This window comes from Alligator mississippiensis, chromosome 8, assembly GCF_030867095.1.
Source record: "Alligator mississippiensis isolate rAllMis1 chromosome 8, rAllMis1, whole genome shotgun sequence".
Lineage (NCBI taxonomy): Eukaryota > Metazoa > Chordata > Crocodylia > Alligatoridae > Alligator > Alligator mississippiensis.
The window spans coordinates 1,086,726-1,098,284 of NC_081831.1; the positions used below are offsets into that span (position 1 = coordinate 1,086,726).

Sequence of the window (11,559 nt, forward strand, 5' to 3'; positions counted from 1 at the left end):
GGTTTTTTTGACTGTGGAAAGACACTAGAGCGACTCCTGCGTTGCGAAGCCCACAGCAGGGCGGCGGGCTGTTTTCACCCCAGCAACCACAACCGGTGCTCGCGGTGATCTCGTTCATGAGACCAACCAGGATCTTGCAAAGACAAACCGCTTCAATGGCAAGCGGGTTTGCCGCCGCAGAGCCCCGCTGGAAACCTCCGGGGGGTGAGGGGAGCCCCGCTCCCCGGGGCGGCACGGCACGGCACGGCGACGGGGCCGAGCCAGCGCTCTGCAGCGGCCGCGCACGTGGGCGCGGCAGGAAGCGGCCCGCGCTGTCATGTGACACGGCGGTCACGTGACGCCCCGCCCAGCCGGGTCAGCTGACCGGCGGCTCACGTGACTCGTGGGGCTCCTGGCCTGGGGCTGGCAGTGCTGAGCTGGTGGGACAGGGACACCAGCAGAGGGCGGGGACTGGGGGCGCTGGGATCAGGGACTGGGGGCGCTGGGGCTGCTTTCCAGGTCCCAGGGGCAGGGGCAGGGGCTGGGCACTTAATGAGCCTTAAGGCCCTGTCCCCAGCTGGTGCCTTTGCCCCCTGCCCTCGCCCTCGCCCGCACCCGGGGCCGGGGCAGGGGCCGGGGCCGGGGCCGCTCTCAGCCTGGAAACGACCCCCCGCTTCTCCGTCCCCGCAGCCGCCCCGACCCTGCTGCGGCATGCCCGGGACGCGCCGGGGGGCTCCCGGCATCGCCCTGCAGGCGGCCGTCCTGTGCCTGGCGGCCGTGCTCGCCGCGGCCGCCCCGAGCCCCGCGGATGCCGAGGGGCTGCAGAGCGTCTACAGAGGGAGCCGCGCGGCAGCGCACGAGCACGAGCGTCCGGGCCGCGCTGCCCCTGGGCAGCCGCAGTGCCACGCCGGTCCCGAGCGCCGCTTCGACTGCGCGCCCGGGAAGCTGGTCTCCAGGGGGGAGTGCGAGGCGCGGGGCTGCTGCTACGTCCCCGCTCTGGCGCCGGGGTCTGGCGGTTGGCAGCCCTGGTGCTTCTTCCCGCCCGGCTACCCCAGCTACAGGCTGCAGAACCTGACCGCCACCGACACGGGCTACACCGCCAGCCTGACCCGGGCCGCGGCCAGCGTCTTCCCGGGCGACGTCACGGTGCTGCAGCTGGATGTGCGGTTTGAGACGGACGCCAGGCTGCACTTCACGGTGAGCGGGTGCTGGCCCGGGTCGGGGCGAGTTTGGAGGGCTCAGTTCCTCCGTCTGCGGGGCGACTCGTCTCCGAGACCCGTGGCTTTTCCCAGCATACGACGCCGTCCTGGTGTCTGCCTGTCCTTGCAGCTCAGGGACCCGGCAAACAAGCGCTACGAGGTGCCGCTCGAAACCCCGACCGCGAGCAGCCGGGCGGTCTCGAAGCTGTACGGCCTGCGGTTCTCGGCCGACCCCTTCGGCCTGATCGTTCTCAGGGAGTCCAGCGGGCAGGTCCTGTAAGTGCTTTTACCTTCCCGTGGCCACGCGCTCCCTTCCTTCCCAAGTCTCAGCCCAACCCCGCAAAGCTGGAGTGATGAAGCTGGAAGTGGGAAGTGCCTCGACTGCCCCACTGCAACCAGAGATGTCATCTCTCAGGTGCCCCCCAAGGAGCCCGGCCCCTTGCTCTGTTGTCCCGGCCCCTCTGGTCTCCATGTGGCTTGTCCCACCAGACGGGAGAAGGCAGCTCCAGCCTCTCCTGCCTCGTGCGTCCCGGCTGCCCTGGATGTGGCCACTGCACAGGCCCTTGGTCTGGCATCGGGACCTGGCAGGTGTTGAGCAGGGAGGAGACGGTGGAGGCAGAGGCAGGGTCTTGCTGTTGGTTTTTCTTTATTCTCACTTTAATGTGCAGTTCGAGGTGACTTAGTGAGTCTCCCTGGGGCGAAGCCGTTGCACTAAGGCTTCCTCGTCCCCGGCTGGTGCCTTCGACCCCTGCACTGCAGCTTCCCACCATGCCTGAAGCACCTGCTGGGAGCCCTTTTGGTTCTGCCCAGAGACGCCTCTGGTTCAGGGCTCCATGTCCTCCCTGCTTTCTGGTGCTGGGCGGCCCGTGGCCCCCCTGGTGCGGGGGGGGGGGTGCCGTCCCTGGGGGAGCTGTCACTTGTGTGCTGAGAGTCCCCGTTTCTCTCTGGCAGGCTGAACACTTCCGTGGCTCCCCTGTTCTTCGCAGACCAGTTCCTCGAGATCTCCACCTCCCTGCCCTCCCGCTTCATCTCCGGACTGGGGGAGCACCTGACCCCACTCGTCCTTGACACCCAGTGGACCAAAATTACCCTCTGGAACCGGGACATGGCACCCGTGGTGAGGGGCAGGGGCGAGGGAAGCCCTGCCTTAGCAGGGAGGGGAGTGTCCCAGAGCCCCCCGGGTCTCATCCTAGAGCTCAGACCCCGAAAGGGGGTTATCAGGATCTGACTGCAGCCATAATGGTGAGGGGCTCGGGAGTCCTTCCCATCTCAACACGCTGGCCAACTCCACGCCTGTCTCTGGAGCCCAGCTCCGCTCCACCACTCTGCCTGGGCTTTAACGTTGAGGTCTGTGTCTGGCTGCAGTTGGCACGAGGGGGGTCTCCGTGCCCAGTTTGGCTGGTGCCGCCATTAGCATCAGGACCCCTGGCCCCAGGCCTCTGTGCTTGGCAGTCGCTGCCTTCCTGAGAAGGGCAGTGTGCCTGGCTTGGCACCCTTTTCCTGGGCTGGCCTACCTCTGTCAATCCAAGCAGGAGCACGCGTGCATGCCACGGTGGGGCTGAGAGAGTGTGCTGCAGCCCACAGGCTTGGGGAGAGTGCGGGGATGTTTGAAATGGCCCCTGCTTCTGCTCCCCCCTTTGCTAAACAGCCCCAAGGCTTGCGGCTGGGCAGCTGCACAGCCCTTGCACCTGACCCGGCCGTGACCGGGCATTGCCAGCTTGTCTGTGCGTGTGGTGGTTGGAGGGGCTGAGCCCCCAGATGCCCGTCTGGCTGCAATTGGGACTGGGAAGCCTCCCAGCTGTGCAGCAGGCCGTGGGCATGAAGAGGCTATAGCCCTGCTTCCTGCTGATGGTCTGTGCTCTGCTGTGTCCCAGCCCTCTGCCAACCTCTATGGCTCTCACCCCTTCTACCTGGTGATGGAGGACAGCGGCGCGGCCCACGGAGTCTTCCTGCTGAACAGCAACGCAATGGGTGAGTGTCCCTCCCCCCAACCCGTGTCCCTGCATGGAGTGGGGAGCCTGGCTGTTATTACACCCTCCAGGAGGCCTCGAGGTCAGGCTTGGCCGCCTGGCATAGAGTGGATGTGGAAAGGGACCTTCCATCTCGCTCACCCTTGCACACACGGTTCCTAAACAACCCCAGGCAGGCGCCTCTCCAGCCCTGGCTGCACTCCTCCAGGGCAGAGGAGCCCACAGCTCCCTTGGGCAGCTTGCTCCATGCCCTTGTGCTCTGGCCACGAGGCAACTTTCCATCTACAGCAAATCGCATTGATTTAAACCTGCTGCCTCAGGTCCTGCGCTCTGCAGGGAGGGGGGACAGGGTTTCTCCAGCTTTGCAGCAGCCTTTCAGCTACTTGAAAGCTGCTATAAAGCCACGTCCCTTATCTAATCTCCTCTTCTCCAGACTAAACGCGCCCAGTTCTCCCAGCCTTCCCTTGCGTGGCTGCTTTCTAACCCATTGAGCATCGTTGTTGCCGGTGTCTGGGTTTTGTCTGGTTTCTCTGTGCCCTTCTGTGAACAAGGTGGACAGATTTCTGCCCAGGCCTGCACAGAGCAGGCATTATCACCTGTCGCACTCACATGCCTCTGTTAATGCAGCCGCCAGCGGTGCCTGGTCGTTGATGCTGGTGTCTTGTTGCTGATGCGCAGCCACCTCTGGGCCTGTCTTGGTGCTCGTGCCTGGCCTGTCATCCCCATTCTGCAAGGGAGCTTGTGGGTGGTGTCACTGGGGTTGAGCATGGGCATCCCAGAGCGGCCCACAGGGGCTGGCTGCCAGTCTTGCAGGAAGGCATGGCTCTGGCCTGAGGCAATCCGGGCTGCTGGGTTGTGTTCCTGGCTCACTTGCTTCACCCTTGCACCTTTGCACGTGTGTCTGGCAGATGTGGTGCTGCAGCCCAGCCCTGCCCTGACGTGGAGGACAATTGGTGGCATCCTGGACTTCTATGTCTTCCTGGGCCCAGACCCCAAGAGCGTGGTCCGGCAGTACCTGGATGTCATTGGTGAGGAGGACTGGGAGCAGTCTGGCCCCACCGTGGGCTATGGGGAAGGGTCTGGCGCTCTTGTTGGGGTCTTGCCGCTGGGCAGCTTTGTGATGGGAGCAAGCAGCCGGCCTGGACAGGCTGTGCAGGGCAGGGGAGGCCTCGCAGCTGGCCTGAGTGAGGCCAAGGCCTGGCATATCCCCCCTGCACATGCAGCGCACTCTGGTCTAAAGAGCACGGTCCAGCCGAGGGGACCTGATCCTTCCCTGTGCGTGCTGGGGAGGCCGAGGAGCTTTGTGGGCTGTGAAGACTCTTATTTCTCACCTTTAGCAATCAGGGGAGCGGGGTGACGGCAGTCCTCCCTGCCAGCGTGCCCGGAGGATGTTGCAGCTGGAGTGCTGCGGCCTGCCGCTGGCTCCCCCCCTCTGACCCACGCCCTCCTGGTTCCAGGGTACCCCTTCATGCCGCCCTACTGGGGCCTGGGCTTCCACTTGTGCCGCTGGGGTTACTCCTCGAGTGCGATCACCCGGCAGGTTGTGGACAACATGACAGCTGCGGGCTTCCCCCTGGTAGGTTCCTGCCTTTCGATTCCCTCCTGATACCAGGTGCAGGAGCCCCGTCCTGCTGCAGGGTGGACAGGCCCTGAGGCAGCACAGCCCTGGCGTCACAGCCAGCAAGACCCTAGTTGAGCCCAACTGCCAGGGCAGGGTTTGGGGGGACGATGCATTACTGCGCAGGGGGTGGGAGCCAGGCTGGGGGCTGCACCGGCAATGCCGGACCTGGCGCTCTGCACAGGACGTGCAGTGGAACGACCTGGACTACATGGACGCACGGCGGGACTTCACCTTCAACCGGCGCAGCTTCCCAGACTACGCCGACATGGTGCGAGACTTCCACCGCGACGGCCGGCACTACGTCATGATCGTGGTGAGTGCAGCCCGGCCCCTGCCCCGTCAAGCTGCCTTCTCTTGGTCACCTTTGGCTCTAGCGGCTGCCGTGCGGGAATCCCAACCTGACGTAGCCCGAGGCCCCCCCAGGTTCCAGCACTCGCGGTCCATGCCAGCGAAGGGCTGGCAAGCAAGCGGTGTTGGTGGGGGGGAACGCTCAGACCTCAATGCCAAGGGGCATCTCTGCAGCTCAAAACCTCCCCCAGCCCCATCGAGCTGACAGCCTGCCCGGTCATTGCTTTGCGTGGGGCTGCGGGGAGTTTGGGGCCAGGTCCTGTGTCTGAAGGCAAGAGGGCGTGAGGCTGCAGGGGATGGGGATGCCCCCTGCATGTGGGCTGCGTGTTCGTGGCTGGAGGATTGCAGAGGCACACAGGCACGTGAACCGGGAGTTGCTGGGTGACCTCGGCTCTGGAAGGGAAGAACTTTGTGCCTTCCCCGGCAGCCTTGCTCTGAGATAAGCTGCCCCAGCAGCCTTGGGAGCACTTCTCCCCCTTGCTCTGAGATAAGCTGACTCCCTCACTGCCCTGCCCCTGCTCTGGATGCTGGGTGATGCTAACACAGCATGGGGGGCTCAGGCCGGGACTCGGCACACGGCACAGTCTGGCGTCTCTTGGGTGATGGTGTCATGGGCTCTCCTCTGGTCGATTTATGGCATGGGCATCTCTCCCCTGCCAGGACCCGGCGATTAGCAGCACCAGCCCTGCCGGCAGCTACAAGCCCTACGACGATGGGCTGAAGCGAGGGGTGTTCATCCGAAACGCGACGGGGCAGCCTCTGATCGGGAAGGTGAGCCCCAGCCTTTGGGGAGGGGCTAGTCCTGAGACCAGGCAGGGGGTACTCCGGGGTGGACTGGAGCCTTCCCCACCTCCCAGTGCCCCCAGTTAGACTCCTCGTGGTCTCTGCCTCTGTCTGCCAGGTATGGCCGGGTCCGACCGCCTTCCCTGACTTCACAAACCCCGAGACGCAGGAGTGGTGGCACGACGTGGTGAAGGCGTTCCACGACCAGGTGCCCTTCGACGGCATGTGGATCGTGAGTGACGTCTCCCACCCAGGCCCAGCCCACGTGCCAGGGCGTGATGCTGGAGCCATCACCCTCCCGATTCCCTTCCAGGGCAGCTGCCTGTGGCCTGGCCTGGACTCAAGGGTCCCTTCTTTCCCCAGGACATGAATGAGCCCTCGAACTTCGTGCTGGGCTCCATGGAGGGGTGCCCCAGCAACAAGCTGGAAGACCCACCTTACGTGCCAGGTGAGCAGTGGCAAGTCCCCAGCCTGCTACAGGAGGGATTGGTGTCCCTGCCATGTGCCTGATGTCTTGGGAGGCATCTGGGCACCCCTCCCATGATGATGTGCCCATCCAGAGGAAGCCGGGAAGCCTTCATCTGCCGTCAGGAGCTGGCACCCAGTGAGACCAGGCTGGCTGCCCTTGGCAGCAGTGGCATGGAGGGCTCGAGCTTCTCTCTGGCACGTGCCGTGCAGGCCCCGCCAGGCTCTGGCTCACCGTGTTTCTCCGCAGGCGTGCTGGGGGGGTCCCTGCGCTCGGCCACCATCTGCGCCTCCAGCCAGCAGCACCTGTCCTCGCACTACAACCTGCACAACCTGTACGGGCTGACGGAGGCCATCGCGTCCCATAAGTGAGTCTGGGACGGCTGCTGCTGCCGGCTCCGGTCGGGACGATGCTCCTTATCGGGCATCTGGCTGGGGAGCTCTCGGGGAGGGCTTGAGACCGGGGCCGGCCTGGAAGATGGGGCTCCTGGGACTGCCCAAAGACAGGCTTGCTGTCCTAGCCACTGGGGCTGAAGGCACTGGGGACAGTGGTGTGTGAGGGAATTGGGGTGCAGGTGGAGGCCGCACACCAGTGCTGGCCTGGCTGAGCGTGGGAAGGGGCTGGTGGGGTCCAGAGCGGGGTGGGAGGGCACTGGGAGAGCCCAGCTCGTGAGGGACACCAGGCAGCAGTCTCCCCCCTCGGCTGTGCCCGCGTCTCGTGTCCCGTGTGGCTGGGGTGCAGGAGGGGGGACTCTCGTGGTGGGGGCTGGGCTTGCCCAAGGGAAAGGCCATGGCGGCAGGGCCGTGCTCCCCCCTGGACGACTCCCGACGGCCGCCTCCCGTCCCTGCAGCGCACTGGTGCGGGTGCGAGGCAAGCGTCCCTTTGTGATCTCCCGCTCCACCTTCGCTGGGCACGGCCGCTACGCCGGCCACTGGACCGGGGACGTCTCGAGCTCCTGGGAGCAGCTGTCCTCCTCTGTAGCAGGTACCTGAGTGCCACTGCCCTGGGCCCCTCGATGCTTGTGGCAAGGGGTGCTGCATCCACAGCAGGCCTGGGGCAGCAGCATGAGGCATGTCCTGGGCAAGCCTTGGTGTGGATGAGGATGCACCTCTGGGTTTGGATTCATCCCATGCTTGGACGTTGGGGAGGATCCAGCTGCAGGCATTGGCCTGGGTTCGGCACGTTCTTCAAGGAGAGAACTGCCCTCCTCTCCTGGAAGGTGCGAGGGTACCCGCGTCTCCTGGCCCTGCCCCACGGCGCGTGGTGGCACAAACAGCCAAGGCCTGGAGCCAGCCACAAGGAAGCTTGGCTCTGGGAAGCTTCTTCCCCCCCCTCCGCCCACCTCGAAGGGCTGGGGCTGCTGGACAGTGACCTGCTCTCAGGCCAGCAGGACGGGGCTGTCCCCAGCTGCTGCTCTTCCACGGGCAGGGCCGTGCTGTGACCTGGAGGGTGTTTGCTCCGGTTCCCTGTGGGCCCCTAGTTCTTGGAGTGGCAGGGGGATGCTCTGCCGGGTTTCTGTGTGTGCCCCTGGGACTTGCAGCTGCCTAGCAGCCCCCGGCGGTCTCCTCCCCAAGCTCCGGGTGGAGCCGGCTGAGCCTCAGCGTGCTCCCAGAGGTGCTGCTCTTCAATCTGTATGGGGTGCCGCTGGTCGGAGCTGACATCTGCGGCTTCACGGGAGACGCCTCGGAGGAGCTGTGCGTGCGCTGGACCCAGCTGGGCGCCTTCTACCCCTTCATGAGGAACCACAACGACCACGGCAGCCAGGTGAGCGCGCTCCACGGGCAGGCGCTGGGGGCAAGGCAGGGCCCCGCAGGCTCGGGGCCATGGTCTCGGCCATGGGGTGCTCAGGGGCTGGCCTGCTTGGAGGGAGCCTGGCCCCGTCCTTTGCCTTGCGATCTCTGAAGCATGAGGCTAGTTTCCTTCCTGCTCCTTCTGAGCGTTTCTTGCGGGCTCCCCTGCTCTGCAGCCCCAGGAGCCGTACGCGTTCAGCCCGGCAGCGCAGAAGGCCATGAGGAAGGCGTTGCTCCTGCGCTACACGCTGCTCCCGTATCTCTATACCCTCTTCCACAAGGCCCACGTGGCAGGGGAGACCGTGGCGCGACCCCTCTTCCTTGAGTGAGCATCGGGCTGGAGGCAGGGGCAGGTGGGAGCGCCCGACCTGGGCGGGGGCATGGTACGATGCACTGGGTGCAACCCTCGGCCCCTCTGTCCTGGGCGCCAGAATACGCGCTGTCTCCGTCCTCTCCCAGGTTCCCCACAGACCCCAACACCTGGACCGTCGACCACCAGCTCATGTGGGGTGCGGGTCTCCTCATTACCCCGGTGCTCGAGCCCGGGAAGGCCAAAGTGAGCGGGTACTTCCCTGCGGGGACCTGGTACCACCTGGTGACGGTGAGTGCTCGGTGCTCAGTGCCACGGGCTCCCTACCGTGACCTGGGGCTGGCGGGTCCACAGCTCTGCTGTGAGGGTAAGAGCCGGTGGTCTCACTGACTCCCTGCAAAGAGAAGGGGCTTGTGGTCCCGCTCGTCAGCTGTGGGGATGCTCAGCACCTGGGTAGCACCTTCCTCCCTCCCTCTGCAGGACACCGTCATCCACAGCAAGGGCCAGTGGATCCTCCTGCCTGCTCCGCTCGACACCATCAACGTCCACGTTCGGGAAGGACACATCCTGCCCTTGCAGGTGAGTTGTCTCTGGGAGAAGTTCATGCTCCAGCCCAGCTTGGTCCCAGCTGGCTGGGGCTGTGCCCATGCTACAGCACGGCTCTGCGTGGGCTCGGCGGGGCTTGGGGGCACATTGGCAAGAGGCGAAGGAGGCTCATGCTGCCTGACGAAGGGTGGCTGCTTCCTGGAGAGCTAGACCCTGGCAGTCCTACTGAAACCTGGACTTAGCAGGACTTGGAAGGGATGGACTTCGTGTCATCAGGGGCTGTGGAGAGGGACTGGCCCTGTGTCTGTCACCCCTCTTGCGTCTGAGCAGGGCCAACCTGGTCTCTTCCACCGTTTCCCAGAGGGAAGGGCAAGACGCTCTAGCTTGGGCTGGGTTTAGAGGGAGCCCAGCCCCTGCCGGGGGTCTCGGGGTGACAGGCCTAGTGGCATGGGGCCTTTGGGATTGGACCTGCCACTTCCAGGCAGGGGTTTCCTCTCCACCCGATGTCCCCGTCCCCCAGGAGCCTGGCTTCACCACGACCGAGTCCCGCAAGAAGGGGATGACGCTGGTGGTGGCACTGACAGCAGACGGTTTCGCCCGGGGCGACCTGTTCTGGGATGACGGCGAGGGGCTCCAGACCTTCGAGAGGGGCGATTACACCCAGATCCTCTTCCTGGCCATGCGCGTGAGCCTGGGGGGGAACCGGCTGCTTGGCTGAGGGCGATTCCTGGTGCTGTGCCAGGGCACATTGCTTGCCACCTGCCTCCGGCAGCACGGCCCGGGGGGCGATTCCAGAGCGGAGGCCGGAGCCGTAGAGGTCTGAGGGGCGGCGTGCAGAGCCCCAGCCCAGCCAACCCAGGGGGCACCGGGTGCTGGGAGCTGCAGCATTTGCAAAGGCCATGCCTGTTCCCCTCCTATTGCTGCCCTCGGCCTTAATGGGGCCAAACCTTTTGGGGCAATGGGGTCTCCTGGCTCTGGGTGGGGAGGTGGGATGGGGGCTCGTTCCATGCCTCCAACGTGAGTGTCCCAGCTCTCGCCGTGCCTGCACAAGGCGCCCTGGTGCTCAGCTCCCCTTTGCGCTCCCAGTCATTGCATCCTCCCCTTTCCTGCCCTCCAGCTCTGACCGCAAACCCTGGAAGGGCCGGGGGGCCCGGCTGCGTGACCCCAGTTACATTCAGTGCATTGTCTAGGCCAAGCTGGGTGGTTTAAAGGAGGAGGTGATGGTGTGAGCAGCTGCCACCCAGAGCAGCCTGGGCGTGGGGCGAGGCTGGCAGCAGTGGGGAGGCTTTCCTGGGAGTGACGCTCCTCCCTTGGGCGCAGGGCACGCTGGTCAGCGAGCTGCTGCGGGTCAACAGCCAGGTGGACGGGCTGCTGCTGCAGAGGGTGGCGGTGCTGGGCGTCCCCAGCCCTCCCCAGCACGTCCTGGTGAACGGCGCCCTCGTCGACGACTTCTCCTACCGCACGGACACCGAGGCAAGGCCGCAGGCACCCGGGCGCTGCTTGGGCTGAGGCCTGGCTTCTCCCTCCTGCTGCTGGAAGCCAAGGCTGCAGCGCGTGGGAAGGGGGGATCTTTGGTGTTGTGGCACGCGCCAGCGGGAGGGAGCAAGGAGGGCGGTGGCATCTGCAGGAGATGGCAGTGGACGGGGTGTCTGAGGACGCTGGGGTGGTTGGGGAGGGGGCAGCACCCCCACCCACTGCTGACTCTCCCCTCCCTCCTCAGATCCTGACAATCCAGCTGTCCCTCCCGCTGGGGGAGCAGTTCACGATCACCTGGGCCTGAGCGGTCCTGGAGCTGCCTGCCTGCTGTCACGGCTCTTCCCGGCGGCCCAGGGGCAGCGTCCCACTGCCATCGCTCGGCTCTGCTTTTTCCCTGCGATCGGGGCCTTTCCCTTTTCGCCTCGTGCGACTTGCTTGGCCTGGAGTCTTGGCTTGACCGTCCCCGGCTTCGTGGATGCTCAGGTGGGAGCCTAGCTCGGTGCTGCCCCTGCCTCCGGTGCGGGGAGGTGAAGCCAGGACCCAGCTGCAGGAGGGAATGGGGCAAACCGTGTTGCTGGCGGCTGCTGCTGCCTTTAAGGCTTGATCCAGGTCCCGTGTGAGTCAGTGGCCAAAAGCCCCAGTGGGGCGGGCGGGGGGACGAGGATGGCGACTTCCTCTCGCTGCCCAAGTGGGGAAGGGACTTAGCTGCAGGCAGGAACGCCAGGGCTGGGCTCCTGTGCAAATCCTGGGGCTTGGTTTGCCAGCGCCATTAGCCTGTCACGTCGGGCCCTGGATCTGTCTCGGGGTAGAGCAGCCCCCGAACATCATGGCAGAAGGGCTGGGCCCGTCCTTGATGCTGGACCGGTGCTTGGATAGCCTGGTGCCACATTGCTGTGCTGTGGGGGTCTATCGCTGCCCTGAACACAGCAGAGATGGGGCTTGGGGCTGCGTGGCCTGCCCCGACGGTGCTTCCCACGGTGCTGGCTGGGTCATACGGGTCTCCAATAAAGCACTGGTTTGAATATCTGCTTGAGCTACCTGTGTGCTGATGTTGTGACGGGCTCTAGCCAT

General features: G+C 65.4%; 1 protein-coding gene across 2 annotated transcripts; it reads left to right on the forward strand.

Annotated features, from left to right (window-relative positions):
- Positions 1–322: 322 nt before the first annotated feature.
- On the forward strand, positions 323–11,514 carry GAA (alpha glucosidase). Of its 2 annotated transcripts, XM_019488665.2 has the most exons (20): positions 323–419; positions 670–1,176; positions 1,309–1,454; positions 2,130–2,295; positions 3,053–3,149; positions 4,057–4,176; positions 4,606–4,724; positions 4,951–5,082; positions 5,778–5,888; positions 6,019–6,132; positions 6,264–6,348; positions 6,616–6,733; positions 7,217–7,350; positions 7,979–8,130; positions 8,333–8,481; positions 8,616–8,757; positions 8,947–9,045; positions 9,533–9,697; positions 10,333–10,485; positions 10,733–11,514. In XM_019488665.2, exons 2-20 carry the CDS (start codon positions 691–693, stop codon positions 10,790–10,792), a joined length of 2,748 nt encoding a protein of 915 aa, XP_019344210.1. In that variant the 5' UTR covers positions 323–419; positions 670–690; the 3' UTR covers positions 10,793–11,514. The 2 variants fall into 2 exon arrangements, with proteins under 2 accessions (XP_019344210.1, XP_006270745.2); XM_006270683.4 differs by lacking the exon at positions 323–419 and having other exon boundaries at positions 493–1,176.
- The last annotated feature ends 45 nt before the right edge of the window (positions 11,515–11,559 follow it).